The following is an 18,307-nucleotide window of genomic DNA, read 5'->3' as shown; positions in this document are numbered from 1 at the left end:
TACTGGTTCGTCAGCTGAGGGACAACGGTAGGTGGTAGTCATCAGAAGTTTCCTTTACCATGACTTCATGGGGTCCAGGGTCATTGTTGAGGACATGCAGGGCATACCGTCTCATCTGTGCTACCACCTCTCGTGGGCCTCTCTTGCTGTTAGCATAGAATATACCCAGGAGGATGATGGAGGAGCCTGGGACATTGGCTGGAAGATATTTTATGTACAACTATGTTGAGCTGTTGCTTGACTGGTTTGTGGGACAGTTCTTCCAAATCTGACACATGCCCGGATGTTAGTGAGGAGGATTTTGCAGGGTATCGACTGGCCTCATTGTACTTTTGTTGTGTCTTGTGTTTAGGTTGATGGCTGGTGATATGTCTGTTTTTATCTTTATTTGACTTTCTTGAGGTTTGATGCAACTGGGTGGCTTGTTAGGCTATTTTAGAGGGCGTTTGAATCATACACGTTTCCAGAGGTCTGGAGTCACATTTAGGCCAGACTGGATAAAGATAGCATATTTCCTTCCCAAGGATGTTAATGAACCAGATGAATTTTTAAACCATCTGGCAGTTTCATGGCCACATATATGGCTGATACTTCTTATAAAATTCCAAATGTAATTGAATTTTTAAATTCCCTCAGCTGCCGTGGTAAAATTTGAACTCCTGTGAGTGGAACATTAGTCTAGGCCTCTGGGTGACTAGTCCAGTAGCATAATTATTACATTAATATCCTCATAATGTGGGGAGAAATGAAAATAGAGCCATGGTTGTAATAATTGAATGAGGACGGTGAAGATTCATTTCTGCGTGAACAGGGAAAGTTTCTTATGGAAGTATAGAATATGTAGGAATTAAATAACTCATCTGGTGATCAGTGTATTTTATATCCTAGGAAATTTTGGAGGAGGTGGTAACTACAATGATTTTGGAAATTACCATCATCAGAACTCTAATTTTGGACCAATGAAAGGTGGAAACTATGGAGGAAGAAATATGGGTGGACCATATGGAGGTATATCTTTTGTTACTGTATGGCAGAAAGCAGTGTAGTGGAGGTTCAAAGAACTCCTAAGTTAAAAGAAAGTGATGAGTTTACTTATTTTACATTTGTTCTGCTTGATTAGGGTGAAAGGTGTTGGAAAATTAGAAACCCCCTGACCACTTTTGACTTCTAAGTATTTGGGTTGAGTGTTCCTGGGCAGATGGAGTAAAACTTTTCATTCTAGTACAGCAATATACTTTAACCCAACCTCAATAATCACTTGTGCTTTTAGCCTTGATTCAAACATTGAGCCTGTTGAAACAACCTCCACTTACTATATTTGTAGAATTTTCCTTTTGTCTCCTGTGGAGTGTCAACAGTTTTACATTGATTCCGTTCATGTTTAAATTTAATTTGTTGACATTCTTTTGTTCTCTTACCATCTTTCTGTTGTCTTAAGATAGTGATAGTTTCATGGGGGCTGGCCAAATGAGTCTTGACTGATGAGTGTAAGCAATAAATGGCAGTGGGTAATTGGTCTGCTGAGGAGCTTACAGCTAAGGCAATCTTACCCTCATCCATTATTCACCATCTAGGAGTCGCTGGACAGCTATCAAGCATGGAAACCCTGTTAATTTTCTCTTTTCAACCCTGCACTTCAACCAGCCCAAGATCATCTGATTTTCTTATCTATAGGAGTACTACAAACCTTAACCCATGAGGCATACATGAATTTTTTTCCTTGTGCAATGTAGAGGAAAATGCCCTATCCAGGGTAACAGTTCTCTAGAGTCAGCTTGATAGTTGGATTAAAAGATATTTTGGCTTGAAGTGTGATCTGCACTTACTGTCATCATAAAAGACTGTTTAGTTTTCAAATACAAAAGCTATATTGATTTGAACATTGTGCTTTACAAATAGCTGGTTGTAATCAGTAAAAGCCAGTTGTACTCCCGGGATGTCTGTTGCCATTTGCAGAATGGCACATTTATTAAGCAATTGCAATAAAATCACCACAGTTGATTTTTTTCTTGTGATTGTACTCATCAACAGCTTAGAATGTCCTGCTTTGTTTACAATAAACATCCCTTTTAGAAATTTCCCTAGGGTTGGGAGAAAACTTGTGAATTTTTTATTGGAACAAGTCTGTGCTTTAAAACTTCAGTTTAGTTATCAGAGTTAATTTGAAGTTGGTAACCACGATATAGCCATAATGCAGTAGTGTCTGAAATAGACTATATTGGCCAGCAAAGAGAGAGAAGTTGTTTCTTGTCTTTTTTTAAAGTACAAATATATCTGAACATACTTCAAGGTCACTGAAAAGTTGAAAGTTAATTCTCCAGTTGTTTATTAACATGGAACTAAAAGATTGAAGGATACTTGGCTTCTGTACTTAGTGGATTTAGTGTAATTTAGTCAGTAGGAGTTGCTTGCATTTTTGCGGATTATCTATATCTGCATTTCACCCATAAATGAAAATCCCTTCCTTAAATCCACTGGATACATCCATGTGCACCGTTGACAGTTGCCTATTTAATAAATTGGAGTGCCTCTTATACATTTTAGAATTAATCTGTTGCAGCATTTCTGAATGAATAGGTCTTTGGCATTGGACAAATGGCAACTTCCAATGGATGAGAAATTTAATTTTGAATTTTTCCCCTTGAAGCGGGGGAGGGGGAAGCTGACTGGGGAAAGTTTCCTTCTTGGATTAGGGTTTTGAGGATGCTCTACCTACCTGCAACAGTTGAGATTTGATATTTTAAATGGAGGAAAGAATTGGTTTACAATTGGTACCTCCAGTTGGCAGATTCACTGTTGAAATCCTCTTGGTGTAGTAAGCACTGTTTTACACTTCAGAACAATTGAAATTTCTGCTTGAATGTCTGTTTTACCCTGTATTATATCTTGATTATTCCACTTAAGTCATTTTACCCACTGACTCTGAATATAGCATTAATTTTGTTTACAAACTTATTTTTCTTCATGCAACCTCTCTGTAAGAGCACATTCTTGCTTCTTTGGAGTGCAGAATCATTTTTTAAACGCTGTCTGAAACTTCCTAATTATGTTTTGAAATTTTGTTCATTAAATATTTTGATGTTTTGTTTAGTAAAGTTTGAGTTAATCCCATTTAACTGTATATTCTTGAGAAATGGTTGGTGAGATTTAAAGTTTGTCAGTAGTTCCTTAACAACTAAAGCAAAAGTTTACATTGTTTGGCTATGACCAATGTAGCTTTGCTTTTAAGATCTTACTTGAAAGCAGTGCTTTTTAAGCATACTTAAACTGAAATTTAAATTGCTGTCGTTTACCTAAGGGCAAAAGCCTGTGTTGGAAATAACACAGGAATTCCAGACTACGGTTCTTGGTGTAGGATCATGGCTTTCAGATCGCATGGCTTTCATGAGATCATGGTGATCAAAATCCTATTGGATTTTCTCCATCAAATGATGTTTGAATGCTGGTGTGTGACTGAATAACGTCAAAGGAGGAACGAATGAGGAATATGGTACCAAAATTAAGCAATTTTAATGTTTTGTATTTAACTAAAATAGAATTGTCTTGATGCACTTTTATATAATCTTGACCCCAGGGAACTATGGTGGTGGAAATGGTGGTGGATTTGGTGGCCGTAACAGATATTAATTCAGTAACAACCCATTCCAAGGGTAAGTATGTGATCCATTCCTATTATTACTGAATTTATTATTATTGTGTATAGTACCAGTAGCAGAGATTTAAAGTTACTTCTAATGCTATGTTGAATGTTTGAATCCTTAAGACTCTCAGGTTTCAAGTAATAATTTGAAGTTGCATCTCCTTTGTATCCTTTAACCCAGTTAGACATGCACAACTATTCATAATTATAGCAAGTTGTCTGGGGAGGAATAATGTAGCCACTATTTATTTAAGTAACATTTTTCTTGAAAACTTAAGGTTCATTCAGCATACCACTTCTTTAAGGGTTTTGTACCATTTCAATGTTAAATGGATAGTAACATTGGATTTTTATGATTAACTGCTGCTTACTATTTACCTCTATTTTATTGTAACAGGCATCACTATATAAATAGGGGAGGATGAGAGCCCAGAGTTTACAGGACAGCTGCAGGTTATTCTCTCAGCAAAATTTTAAGGAAAAAATTTATCTCAGCGGAACATAAAAAGGCAGTGAGATGACGGAAGACTCCAGAGCACAGGCAGAGAAAACCATTTTGTCAATTCTTGGGATTGTTTAATTGAGCGGACTCTTGATGTGGAGAAAGGACTGTAAAGATGCCTTGGAGACAGATTTCTAGCTTTTTAAAAATTTTCTTTGCTGTAGTATCTTTGTAGTGTTCTACATAAGTTGCGATGTGGAATTGTTATGAGTTGAGGGGATTTTTCAACATTTAAATATTCCTAGATGCACTGAGAACTTTGAGAGCTATGAACCAGGATCATGGAGTTATAATATTCAGCCTTTCTATGTTCAATATCTGCAGTGTGTAGAGTTTGGAAAATGTTGTATGTCCACAGTAACTTTAATAAAATCCCAAAAAAAAAAGAAAAGGGGGTGTCTAATTGTTTTCTTAGGTAGATTTGTTATGGGTGGGTAAAATGTTCAGTCTTTTACACAGCCAGGGAAATGCAAGGACTACTAATCAGACAAAAGGTGCAGAAATGAATCTTCAAATCCTCAGAATTTTAAAAACTGCTAGAACTGAGTGGTTTCTGCAAGAAGGAAAGATCCTTAGATCCTGTAGATACAGCAGCTACTTCATCGGCCAGGAAAGGCATGATCCGGCGTTAAACACCAAATGGTTTACACTTTCAAGAAAACAGGTCTAGCACAAGAAGTCTGGACAAAGAAGCCTAATTTCAGCCAGCACTCTTATAAAAGTGAGCGATATTCATGCTTCAAAAGCTTTAACTGCAGTAAATTTAAAGAGGAGGCCAACGAAAACAGATGTGTCTTGTAGAGCAGAATAGAGCTAAGCATCAGTTAAACTTCTTCATGTAGGTAAGATATCATTTAATTGTCTTTTATTTTACAGAAGTGAAGAGGTGGCCAATACAATAGTAGCTCGTAGCAAACTAGCAGATAATGTTTGTTTTATGTTTTCAATTTGTTCCATAGTATCACATTCTTGGTCTGTAGGAATTTATATATATGACAGGTGTCTTTTGTGCAAAGTTAAAATGTGCACAAAATTAAAAACTTATGGTTTCTTTGTGCCTAACTGTTTACCTTTTCTGTGCTATTCAAGGTTATAGTATCTGAAGGTGGGTGTTGATTGTCCACTGGATCTTAAACTGTGAGCTGCCAGACTTCATTCCACATGTGATCAGAACCATCCTCAGCCAGCATCTGACCTCTATCAACTGGTCTGAGCTGCACTGAAACTGAAATCACAGTGGAGAGGGCAGTGATCTAGGCTATAAGCCATATGATCAGTTTTGTTCTCTACTGAAGTAGGTAAGTGTACAGAACACCAAGATATGCGTTGATTTGAATGTAACATTCGGAATGAGCACTGAATTTGTTGAATAATTGAATTGCACTGAGGGGTTTGACATGTCGGAATTGAAAGCTAGTGCTCACCAATTTAAGGAAGGCAAGTTAGTGTTGGAGAATCACTAATGTAGCATATGAAAAGAACTTCGTGTAATGAAAATATTGCTCTTGTTTTAAAACTTGTTCTTATTATCGTATAGTGAAGCCAACATAAACACACAATGGTTAATGGTAATTTTTCAGAATCCTGATTTTCCTAATTTGGGTAAATGCAGATTATTGTTCAAGCAGACAAAATATTTCACACCATTGATTAAATAGCTGAACATTTACACCCAGTTGTCTTTCAGTAATAGATTCCCACCCAGATTCTGGCTGACCCTAGTTATGTTCTGTGCAGACTCTGCATTTAAAATGTGTTCCTGTTAAAATTGGCTCTAAATGCTTGATGTGCTAGTGGTTAGTAAAATTTAAGTGAATCAGGAGATGAGGGAGGCCAGTAGTGAAGAAGCATCTACAGTACCCTAATTCAGTCAAAAGAAGCATGCATGAGATAAATGTTCAGCCAAGTTTACTTTCTGCTGGCACAAGTGCTGTATCTTTTAAGGTTCATAGTTGTATTTTTTCCACTTGCATTTTGAGTTAATATCAGGACCTGGAAACATTTCTGTAAGCAAAGGTCAAGCAATCAGATTTCAAACCTCTGCTGTTCTTGTCTAAGATAAAAGCAAAAAACTGTGGATGCTGGAAATCCAAAACAAAAATAAAAATACCTGGATAAACTCAGCAGATTTGGCAGCATCTGCGGAGAGGAACACAGTTAACGTTTCGAGTCCGTATGACTCTTCAACAGAGCTAAGTAAAAATAGAAACAAGGTGAAATATAAGCTGGTTTGGGGGGGTGGGTAGAGCTGGATAGAGGGCCAGTGATAGGTGGAGATAGCCAAACGATGTCATAGACAAAAGGACAAAGAGGTGCTGAAGGTGGTGATATTATCTAAGGAATGTGCTAATTAAGGGAAGAAAGGACAAGCAAGGTACAGATAGCCCTAGTGGGGGTGGGGTGAAGGGAATGGATTGAAATAGGCTAAAAGGTAGAGATAAAACAATGGATGGAAATACATTTAAAAATAATGGAAATAGGTGGGAAAAGGAAAATCTACATAAATTATTGGGAAAAAAGGGGGGGGGTCGGAAAGGGGGTGGGGATGGAGGAGAAAGTTCATGATCTAAAATTGTTGAACTCAATATTCAGTCCGGAAGGCTGTAAAGTGCTTAGTCGGAAGATGAGGTGCTGTTCCTCCAGTTTGCGTTGAGCTTCAGTGGAACAGTGCAGCAGGCCAAGGACGGACATGTGGGCATGGGAGTAGGATGGAGTGTTGAAATTGCAAGCAATAGGGAGGTCTGGGTCATGCTTGCGGACAGACCCAAGATGCTTTGCAAAGCGGTCACCCAGTCTGTGTTTGGTCTCTACAAAGTAGAGGAAACCTCATTGGGAGCAATGAATGCAGTCGACTAAATTGAGGGATGTGCAAGTGAAATGCTGTTTCACTTGAAAGGAGTGTTTGGGCCCTTGGACAGTGGGGAGAGGAGAAGTAAAGGGGCAGGTGTTGCACCTTCTGCGGTTGCATGGGAAGGTGCCATGGGAGTGGGTTGAGGTGTGGGGGGTGATGGAGGAGTGGACCAGGGTGTCCCGGAGGGAGTGATCCCTGTGGAATGCCACCCAGGGAGGTGCAGGGAAGTTGTGTTTGGTGGTGGCATCATGCTGGCATTGGCGGAAATGGCGGAGGATGATCCTTTGAATGCAGAGGCTGGTGGGGTGATAAGTGAGGACAAGAGGGACCCTATCATGGTTCTGGGAGGGAGAGGAAGGTGTGAGGGTGGATGCGCGGGAGATGGGCTGGACACGGTTGAGGGCCCTGTCAACCACCATGGGTGGTAAACCTCAGTTAAGGAAGAAGGAAGACATGTCAGAGGAACTGTTTTTGAAAGTGGTATTATCAGAACAGATGTGACGGAGGCGAAGGAACTGAGAGAATGGGATGGAGTCCTTAACAGGAAGCGGGATGTGAGGAGCTGTAGTTGAGGTAGCTGTGGGCGTCGGTAGACTTGTAATGAATATTGGTGGACAGTCTTATCACCAGAAATTGAGACAGAGAGGTCAAGGAAGGGAAGGGAAGTGTCAGAATGGACCATGTGAAAATGATACATTGGTACAAATGATACGCTTCTACCTCGAACAGAGGCCCGAACAATCCCCATCCACCACTACTCTCCTCCATCTGGCTGAACTTGTTCTCACACTGAACATTTTTTCCTTAAACTCTTTTCACTTCCTCCAAGTAAAAGGTGTGGCTATGGGTACCTGCATGGGCCCCAGTTATGCTTGTCTTTTTATGGGGTATGTGGAACATTCCTTGTTCCAGTCCTACTCAGGCCCCCTCCCACAGCTCTTTCTCCGGTACATCGATGATTGCTTCGGTGCTGCTACGTGCTCTCGCCTGGACCTGGAAAAATTTATTAATTTTGCTTCCAATTTCCACCCCTCCATCATTTTCACATGGTCCATCTCTGACACTTCCCTTCTTTGACCTCTCTGTCTCAATTTCTGGTGATAGACTGTCCACCAATATTCATTACAAGCCTACCGACTCCCACAGCTAACCTCGACTACAGCTCCTCACACCCCGCATCCTGTAAGGACTCCATCCCATTCTCTCAGTTCCTTCGCCTCCATCGCATCTGTTCTGAGGATGCCACTCTCCAAAACAGTTCCTCTGACATGTCTTCCTTCTTCCTTAACCGAGGTTTTCCACCCACAGTGGTTGACAGGGCCCTCAACTGTGTCCGGCCCATCTCCCGCGCATCTGCCCTCACACCTTCCTCTGCCTCCCAGAACCATGATAGGGTCCCCCTTGTCCTCATTTATCACCCCACCAGCCTTCGCATTCAAAGGATCATCCTCCGCCAACGCCAACATGCTGCCACCACCAAACACATCTTCCCTTCACCCCCCCTGGCGGCATTCCGCAGGGATTGTTCCCTCTGGGACACCCTGGTCCACTCCTCCATGACCCCCTACACCTCAACCCCCTCCTACGGCACCTTCCCATGCAACAGCAGAAGGTGCAACACCTGCCCCTTTACTTCCCATCTCCCCATCATCCAAGGGCCCAAACACTCCTTTCAAGTGAAGCAGCATTTCATTTGCACTTCCATCAATTTAGTCTACTGCATTCATCGTTCCCAATGCGGTTTCCTCTACATTGGAGAGACCAAATGCAGACTGGGTGACCGCTTTGCAGAACACCTTCGGTCTGTCTGCAAGCATGACCCAGACCTCCCTGTTGCTTGCCATTTCAACACTCCACCCTGCTCTCATGCCCACATGTCCATCCTTGGCCTGCTGCATTGTTCCAGTGAAGCTCAACGCAAACTGGAGGAACAGCACCTCATCTTCCGACTAAACACTTTACAGCCTTCCGGACTGAATATTGAGTTCAACAATTTTAGATCATGAACTCTCTCTTCCATCCCCACCCTCTTTCCGATCCCCCCTTTTTTTTCCAATAATTTATATAGATTTCTCTTTTCCCATCTATTTCCATTATTTTTAAATGTATTTCCATCCATTGTTTTATCTCTACCTTTTAGCCTATTTAGATTCCTTCCCTTCCCTCCACCCCACCCCCACTAGGGCTATCTGTACCTTGGCTTGTCCTGCTTTCAACCCTTAATTAGCACATTCCTTAGATAATATCACCACCTTCAACACCTCTTTGTCCTTTTGTCTATGACGTTTTTTGGCTATCTCCACCTATCACTGGCCCTCTATCCAGCTCTACCCACCCCCCCAAACCAGCTTATATTTCACCTCTTTTCTATTTTTACTTAGTTCTGTTGAAGAGTTATACGGACTCGAAACGTTAACTGTGTTCCTCTCCACAGATGCTGCCAGACCTGCTGAATTTTTCCGTGTTTTTGTATTTTTATTTTTGTTCTGTTCTTGTCTAATATGCCTTTTGGAGGTTGGGCGGTGGTGGTTGTGGGAGGAGGGTCGTTGTTCTTTTTTGCTTCCTTCCCTGCTATTCCTGTTAGGTTTTGCCTGGCTTCTATTTTCCCTATAAGTATCTAGCAGATGGTTGCCTAGGAATGAAATATTTGGGAGGCCATTTATATGAGGATCTACAGGTAATCTAATTAATATGTTTATTTAATTATCATTTCTAATTTCACCAGAAGGGTGCTAAATTGGCAAATATAGTGGGCACAGTTATGTGCAAGGGTGTTGTGAGCTGGCAGATGGGCTCATCTGGCAAATAGCTTATCTTCTAAATGGGTATTTTGTAACTAGGGTATTTTACAATATGTAGGGTGCTAAAAGTTTTTAGTAAAATAATGCTGCCTTGGTAAGAAGGGTTGTTAAGTAGCTATGAAACTTTGTTGACCTCATTGACTGGAATTATCATCCCTGTTTAATATAGGTTTCATTCCTTATGGTGTGCTACTAAGCTTTGTGAAACAAAAGTATGATCTTTAGGAATTCAGTTTGATAAACCTCACCTTGAACATTGGTGGTTTCAGGAAGAGCATCTTACATTTATATAATGGAATTGACATTGGAGTCGAGCTGTAAAACATATGTGTATGAATGATGGGTACAGATAGAATCAGACAAAGTTGTAACTGCTCTTTGTTGCCTACTTTCTTCTCTAATTTAGACTAGTTTTTGCTGATCATAGCTAGCTTGATTAAAGTGGGGCTGAGATTCTTGTTCGCTTGCTAACCAATGATGTGTTAGAAATGTTCTAATAGTGGACTTTGGATTAAGAGAGGGTCAGGCCTGATTGGGATAGTCTCCGATCAAATTCCCCATGTAGAACATAAACAGGAGCAGGAATAGGCCTGCCACCCCTTGAACCTGCTCTGCCTTTTATTAAGATCATGGTTGATTTTTAATATCAACTCCACTTTCCCACCTGATTTTCTCATTCTGCGATTCGCTCAGTATCCAAAAGCCGTGTGATCTCAGCCTTCAACATCCTCAATGACTCACCACCACAACCCTCGGTGGAGAATTCCAAAGATTCACAATTTTCTTGAGTGAAGAAATTTCTCCTTGTGCTTGCTATATAAGTCTTGCACATGAAGAATGATCACTTATGGGCTTTTGTTTGTGGATCTGCACTATGGAAAAATATATTTTAATCTATTGATAATTTGAAGTTGCTTTATCTCTTCACTGTTCGTTTCTGTGAAATGTGAAACTTACATTTGGATTGTGATGATTTTTTTCTCCCTTTCCAGGAGCTGATACGGAATTCAATGGATTGTGGATGTTTTTGACAAGGATGCAGAGTTCAGTAAATTGATAGTTTTCCATTCAGTGACAGGTTTTAAAGGTAGTTTTGATCAGAAGCTTTAATTTAGTAATAAGATACAGGGGATATAGCAATTCACTCACCACACTGCTCTCATTATAGTTTCTCAGTTGTTACTGCTATCTTTGGAGACTGTATGGATGAAAATGATAAGCATTAATGATAAATTGCATGGAAACAGTAACGAATGGAAATTACTTCTTAAAGTTGCAAGAGTCTAAAAACGGAGTCACAGGTACAAAAGGCAAATTTAGAACTTGGATTAGGAAGTTCTTCAGACAGCAGGTAATCAATATATTGACTAGGCTCATGGATAGAGTAGTGGAGATTAAAGCCTCAGAATCATCTAAAAACCAGTTGAATGCTATTGGTTTGCAATTTATGAATAACCTATTTATACATAGTATACATTCATAATTCTTTCAAACCTTCCTTTACTTTTCAAAGTGGGTTGTGCTGGATGTGTACCTCAATTAGTTGAGCCGTAGAAAGAAACATTCCTTATTATAAATTGATTTTAAAATTTTACTGCTGCAGTCATCCTCAATCTCGGCATCTGAAGGTCTGAAGTTGGATATGGAATTGTAAGAACTGTCTTTAATGAAAAATAAGTAAATGATGGAAATGTGATATTACTGAAGTGCTCAAAGGACAATGGTGGTTTATATAAACTCTTAACTCTACATACATATTCAGAGATTGGTGTAATAAACCACCTATTGCAGATTATTTTGTGGCTGATTTCTGTTGGATCATGTTTCTTAGTATACATATTTCCAGAAGTAAGCTGACTGTCCAAATTTTCCCTTCACTTTATGAACATTTGGCTTTTTGTTCTTTTATGAAGTGATTAGTTTTATGATTCAGTACAATACACCAATAAATTTGTAGTTTTCCTTATTTGTCATCATACCTTATTTGGAAATCTTAAAGATCCATGGGTTCATTGCTGCAGGCATTGTAAATAAAACCACTCTGACAGTGTTAGAAGGAAAACAACCCATCTGAGAATTAAGCAAGATGAACTATTAGGCATTTTATTGGAGATGGCCTTTATTGGACAGAGTAATTAGGCTTTTATGGAGTTGTTCTTGGCAAAGCTACATTACAACTTGTCAGTGCTTCTTTGCTTGAATCTAGATGTCAGGAATTTTAGTAGATTAGTGTTGTACACAAAAGTCCTTTAGGCAGTGCCAGAGTTTCTGAACTGAAATAGTGCCAAATCAATTGTTGAGCCAGAAAGACAGACAGATATGTGGTTAATACTCAGATCTCCAGAGGACCCTTCTATTTCCAGCTTTATAAGTTGGCATAAGTCTAATCAGACACAGCACTACCTGTATATTCCAGGCCGTATACAATGAAAAAATGCCATCATCTATGAAATCATGCCCCTAACTTGAATCAGAACTACCAGGTCAAAGCACAGAGGTGGACAGATAGCTTTAAAGTACTTAACTGCTGTAAGTAACCCAATCTAAGCCTTTGTTAAAATCATGGTTTGATTGAAATGTTTAACTAAATAAATGTAAAATAACTTAATTAAAGTTAACCTCGGAGTCAGAAACAGACAACCTAATTGGCTAATGGTAAGCATATTTATGTCCTACATTTCAGAAAACAAGATAGTATCTTCACAGCCTAAAGGGGTGTTAAGATATTATCATCCCTTAGAAGGAGATAAATATGGTCAGTCTCACAAATTGCTCTGAAATATTACTCTGGAGCCTTGGGTTCACCTGAATCAAACATTAAAGTTTAAGCATGCAATGGGTATTGTAGTATTCTGCTAAAATAAAGCTAATATCAAGTTGCCTGTACACTTATGGCCACTTAACTAATTGATGCAACTAGGTACAGGATGGGCTCAATTTGAAAATAAATTTGTTAAATTGGCACCTACTGTAAAATGACTTTCTTACTGTGGTTTAATAGGAAATTTTTCCATGTTCTAATTATATAAATCTCAAAATCTGCCAGCAACACAGGAGATGGAGCAGGGGCTTCTCTACTGTAAGCAGGCTGGTGCACTAAGTGAGTGCAGGTGTAATTAGCTTGCTGAATAGCAGAAGTGATCCAGGCATGGACAGCTGATGAGGCAACACTTTTTAAAAAAGAGCAAGCCGAAGGAGCATCCAGCTTCAATGGGTGGGCATTAAAGATATTAACCCACTCAGATATGTGCCCTCCTGTTACTTGAAGGAGTTCCTTGGCCCCTAATTTTAAGGTTAACACCAGAGATCTCAGGTGAGTGCATCTCAGCACTTAAGCAGAACCCATGCTATTGTTATTGCGACTCAAAACTGGAATCTGTCCAATCAAGTTTTCTGCACCCAAATTGCCCTAACCAAAATGAAAAATGCCACCCCCGTGACAGTGGTGCATCAGCCCTCTTGTTCACTCTACAGCGTTTGACATGGTCAAGTGTTTTCATCCTTCAGTGTTTTTCCTTTTCTCCAACTAAATGGGATGGTTCTCACTTGGTTCCACTCTCTTCTTTGATTGTAGCCTGAGCTTCTCCAGCAATGCTTTTCTTCCTTCCCCAGGACACTTAACCTGGAGTCAACGACCCTTATTGAATTTAGTTGAAGGCATTAGATTCAGTTTCCTATGTACACTGATAAGATCTAGCTCTGCCCTCCCTCTCCATTGGCTCCATTGCCTGATAGCTTTCCAACTTCTAGTCTTAGGTGGGACACAATTAAATGCTAGCAAAACTGAAGCCATTGTCTTCAGATCCTGCTTCAAATTGCTATGATTTTATCCCCCTTGTCCATTGTTTTTGCCTAAGCCATTCGTGCAGAAGCACAGTATTCAATTTGAGCCAAAGCTGAGCTTTCACCCTCATATTGTCCATTGCAAAGATGTCTACTTGTACTTGCAGAACATTACCTGCCTCTATCCCTATTTAAGTCTGCCTAATGCTGAAATCCTTATCTATTTCTTTGTCACCTCCTTGATTATTGCAGTCTTCCTTATTGGCTTTCTACCCTCTATAAAGTTCAGTTTATCCAAATTTCTGTCCATATTTTATCCTGCAGCAAGCTCTGTTCACTCATTGCACTGTCCTCACTGACCTGCATTACTCCTGGTTCTCCAGCACCTCAAAATTCTTACCCATGTGTTTAAATGCTTTCATGGCCATGCTCTTCTGAGTCCAACATTCATCCACGCCATTTACCTTGAAAGTGGCCTCTTGTTCATTCTTCATTCCCACCCACCCCCTCCACTGCTTACTTCACCCCGCTATTTGCAACTGTGCTTTTGTTGCTTAGAGCCTATGACCTGGAGTTCTTTCTGCTTAGCTCTCCTTTTATGTTTGAAAACCACTATTTTGATCAGGCTTTGATTACCATTATGTTATTTTAGTGTCCTCCCCGAAGAAAAGTTTCTAAAAAAGATTATACTTTATGCTAAGATTATAAGTGGGGGAATGTTACACTGAGAAAATTGTGTAACAGCAATTGTACACAGATTCTGTTATGAATTTTCTCCTGTTGCTGGCTGGTACAGAACGTGGGCCACGGTAACACGCTTTAGTTATACCCTGACTTCTGGGAAAAAGTTGTCCTTCAGACAAGTGTGCCTGATAAAACAACTTGGTTGTCAGTTATCAATTGATACTTACACAATGTAGTACTGAAGTAACTCTACATCAAAGATGCCATCTTGTAGCTGCCAAGATGTAGAACAAAACCTTGTGCAATTTCCATTGTGTTTAAAAAATCTCAAACCATTATTCAGAGAGCAGAATTTTCCCTGTAACTGGGCAGAACTCTCCCTTCAGCCAGTCACACCAGAAACTAGGTTCATTGGTTATTGCACTTGTTTGCACTTTTGGTATGTTTATCTAGGCAATGTAACTTCTGTGACATACTTGAATGTTAAGGTAAGACAATATACAAGCATATCCAGCATCACCCTTCGTTGTTGCTGTTTTCACCATAATGCCACACTATGCTTTTAAATCCAACTCAAATGATTTATATCATTTGGTATATAAACTTTCTCCAAAGTTATTTTAGTTACAGCTAATTTCCTAGCAATGTGGTTATAATGCATTGGAGTACTGGCAAGTGGTTTGATGTTGAGGGATAATGGGACAAAGTAAAATGATTTCTCTGCATTACCTAAGGGCCATCAGTCCTGAGTAGTGGCTTGTTCCTTGTGATCAAACTAGTAAGCTGGCCCTGTACAATTATAGTGTAAGTGAATCCTTAACTTAATGAAGAGGTACTATGCATGTGTCTTAAATTGCTCTACCATTGCAGTTTTTTCATCTCTGTCTCTACAGCTGATGAGCAGTTATAATGGACAGGGCCTGAGGCAATATTATTAGGGATTACATAAGTGTGGACAGGTAAGTGGTGGCTCTTATGGGGCATGATGTGAGACGATGGCAAGTATGCAGCTGATACAGGTTTGAATGCCTTGAACAAGCTTAAGGTGAGAGCTAAGGCTAGTTTATTGCTTCGATGACTGCCAGAATCTACTGTTGTATACATGATGGCTGAAGGAGGGAGAGCTTCGTTGCTGGAAGTGGAGCTGCACATCTAATCACAGCTGGAGTTCCTTTTAATACCATGATGCTTGTCAGCTGGAGGGAGAGAGTGGAGCTTTGTGGACTATATAACTTACTTTTGCCTGACATGCTTGCAAATAAAAATCTGAGAGAGGTTGCCTTTTTACCTTGCAGCCACTACTCAGAATGAGCACAATTTACAGAATATATCTTTAGTACAATAATTCATATCACTGGTTTTCGGTAGTAAGCCATGCTGCATTATGCTGTGGCTTGGCTTGTATCCACCATCCCACAGATGATATGTCCGATATTTACAAGCACAAAGTGAGATCTCATCTCTGGCCTAGAGACAAATACAGTAGTGGCCTTGAAATTATGGGCTTGATAAACAACTTGCATTTATATTGAGATTAATATAGTGAAACATCCCAGGGTACTTCACTAATGTTGGCAAACAAGTTGACACCAAGCCACATATGATACTGGGATCAGGTGATCAAAAGCTTGTTGAAAGAGGTAGGTGTTACATAGGATATATAAGCACACAAACTGGCCACTTGGCCCAACCAGTTCATGTCAGTGTTTATGCTCCACTCGAGTCTTCTACCATAGTAACCAGCTATTCCCTTCTCCATCATATACTCGTCCAGCTCCCCCACCCGCCTCAAATGCATCTATACTCTTCACCCCAACCACTCCCTCTAATAGCAAGCTCCACATACTTAGTACCCTGGGTAATGAAGTGTCTTTGAATTTCTTGGTCAGTATCGTACTGATGGCTTCTAGTTGGGCTTTTCCCCAAAAGTGGACATTATCAAAACCTTTCATAATTTTAAAGAATTTTATTAGGTCACCTCTCAAGCCTTTTTTCAGTAGCTACCCCTTACTCCAACTGTCTTTTTTTCTGCCTTAAAGCCAGCTAGTAATCCATTATGCAACTTGTCCTCTGCATTCTGTGACCTTATCCATTAGCATGTTATGCAATACCTTTTCAAAGGCCTTTTGAAATTCAGGTAAATTACATCTGCATTACTATTGTCAACTCTTGTTATTTCCTAAAAATTCAATAAAGTTGGTCAAGCAAAACTTTCCCTTTTGAAATCCATGCTGACTAGGCTTTGTTTCTTGATGTTCTTTTCTCTTTAGTGGAGATATATAATTCTCTCAACATGTTCTATCCCCTTTCAGTACTCATGTCACTACACCTTTAACAAATTATTAAAGATGGACAGTAATACTTTTGCCTTACGCTGTTACTCCCTTATGTCATCATTCATCCATGGAATCCCATTTGTGCTTAGTTCTTTTGCAGAATATATTTTTCCCTAACTTTGTTGAACTTGTACAAATGAATTCTATTTTTCTCTTATTGTGTCCCTCTTTTCTACTGCAGTTATTATCCCTAATAAATACAGCTACTCACTCCAGCTCCCTATTTGCATCTCTATCCTTCCTAAATAAATGCTGCAATGTTTAATTTCCAGTCCTGATTTTTCTATAATGTCCCAGTAATCCTTAATGTCTCTGATTCCTCCAAATGCATGATTGCCTCCAGCTCCCCTGTTCCATTATAGTTATTGCATTTGTACATACCTATTTTTTAAATAGAATTTTGTCTCATTTTGTTTATCATCTTAGACTTCTCTTTCTACACACTTGCCATCAATGGCCTTCCTTTATTCTTCCCTATGCTCTCTTCCTATTTACGTTTAAACTGCTTATGTTTCTTGTAGATCGCTCCCCTATCTCAGTTTAAACCCTTTGTAAACTTCTCTACTCTTTCTGGCAGGAGTCAAGTCCCATTTCAGTTCAAGTGGGTCCTGTCCCATCAGTACAGTTCCTTTCTGTCTCAGAGTTGATGCCAGTGGTCCTATGAAAAGGAAACTCTTATCCACACCAATACTTTAACCATGTGTTAATTATCCCAATCTGTCTGTTTCTATACCAATTTGCATGTGGCAAGGAGAGGTTTACGGAGGGAATTTGAATTTAGGGTCTGTGCAGCTGAAAGCACGGCTGTCAAAAGTGGAACAATTATAATAGAGGTTGTCCAAGAGGCTAGTATTTGGAAGAATGCAGAGATCTGAGAGATGTAAAGTTGGAATCAGACATAGGGAGGGGTGCGGTATTGGAAAACAAGGATGAAAATCTTAATTTTAAGATGTTACCAGACCAAGAGCTAAACAGGTCAGTGATCATAGCATTGGGCGTTGGACCTTGATGGAAGTTAGGATATGGGCAACAGAGTTTAAGATGAGCTAAAGTTCATAGATGGCAGCCTACTAGAAGGGTGCTGGGATAATCAAATTTTGAGGAAATAAAGGCATTGTTTATTTCAGAGGAAGAGTTGAGCAAGGTGATGGAGGTGGAAGTGGGTGGTGGTAATTGTGTTCAGTTGTATATAGGTGGACATTGGTGATTCACTTGTGCTCCTATAATTAGGAATAAACTGCAACTGGGGTTGTGGGGTTTAGGAGGTGCATATTTGTAATGTGTATCTAAATAAAAGCTTAAATGTGGAAAGATTGGCTCTAGTTCTATCTTTCACCGTTGGGCTTTCCAGAGTAAAGCATGGCAGCAGAGAATGGCTGCCTAAAGATAAAGGGAAAAAAATAGGTAAAGAACTAAAATCCTAGTGCTTACTGTGGAAAAATGGCAGAAAGCAAGTGTAAATTGGTAGGGCATGATTGCCCTCTGTTTTTGGAATCTTAACCATGGAAGAATGGCATAGATGTACAGACTTTGGTTACAGCCCTACCAAAGAAAAAACGAGGTATGGGCTTGGTGTCGCTCCCTACAAACAAGTAAGATCAGATGTAAAATATTTTGTGAAATGGATGCCCATCAATTGGATAATGGTGAAGGTTGAAGCTTCTGTAAGTTCTTGGATGAAATTTACAAGAAAGATGATCTGTTAAATTC

The 18,307-nt window shown here is 39.7% G+C and overlaps 1 protein-coding gene across 5 annotated transcripts in view; it reads left to right on the top strand.

Annotated features, from left to right (window-relative positions):
- LOC121275848 (heterogeneous nuclear ribonucleoproteins A2/B1-like) overlaps positions 1 to 18,307 on the top strand; it is a 34,554-nt gene that overhangs the window by 13,176 nt on the left and 3,071 nt on the right. The window contains exons 9-12 of one of the 5 annotated variants that reach the window (XR_005942578.1): positions 889 to 1,008; positions 3,575 to 3,650; positions 5,232 to 5,440; positions 10,787 to 10,881. Coding sequence is in view for 2 of the 5 variants with exons in the window: in XM_041183563.1 (XP_041039497.1) it covers positions 889 to 1,008; positions 3,575 to 3,627 (173 nt within the window). In the remaining 3 variants the exon portion in view is untranslated. Of the gene's footprint in view, positions 1 to 888; positions 1,009 to 3,574; positions 3,651 to 4,037; positions 4,534 to 5,231; positions 5,441 to 10,786; positions 12,435 to 18,307 lie in introns of those variants that run through there. The other 4 variants (XR_005942577.1, XR_005942579.1, XM_041183563.1 and 1 more) reach the window with 4 other exon arrangements.

The sequence above is a fragment of the Carcharodon carcharias genome, chromosome 3 (genome assembly GCF_017639515.1).
Source record: "Carcharodon carcharias isolate sCarCar2 chromosome 3, sCarCar2.pri, whole genome shotgun sequence".
Lineage (NCBI taxonomy): Eukaryota > Metazoa > Chordata > Chondrichthyes > Lamniformes > Lamnidae > Carcharodon > Carcharodon carcharias.
The sequence above is the reverse complement of the archived record's forward strand: the minus strand, read 5'-3'. Positions and strand labels throughout refer to the sequence as shown.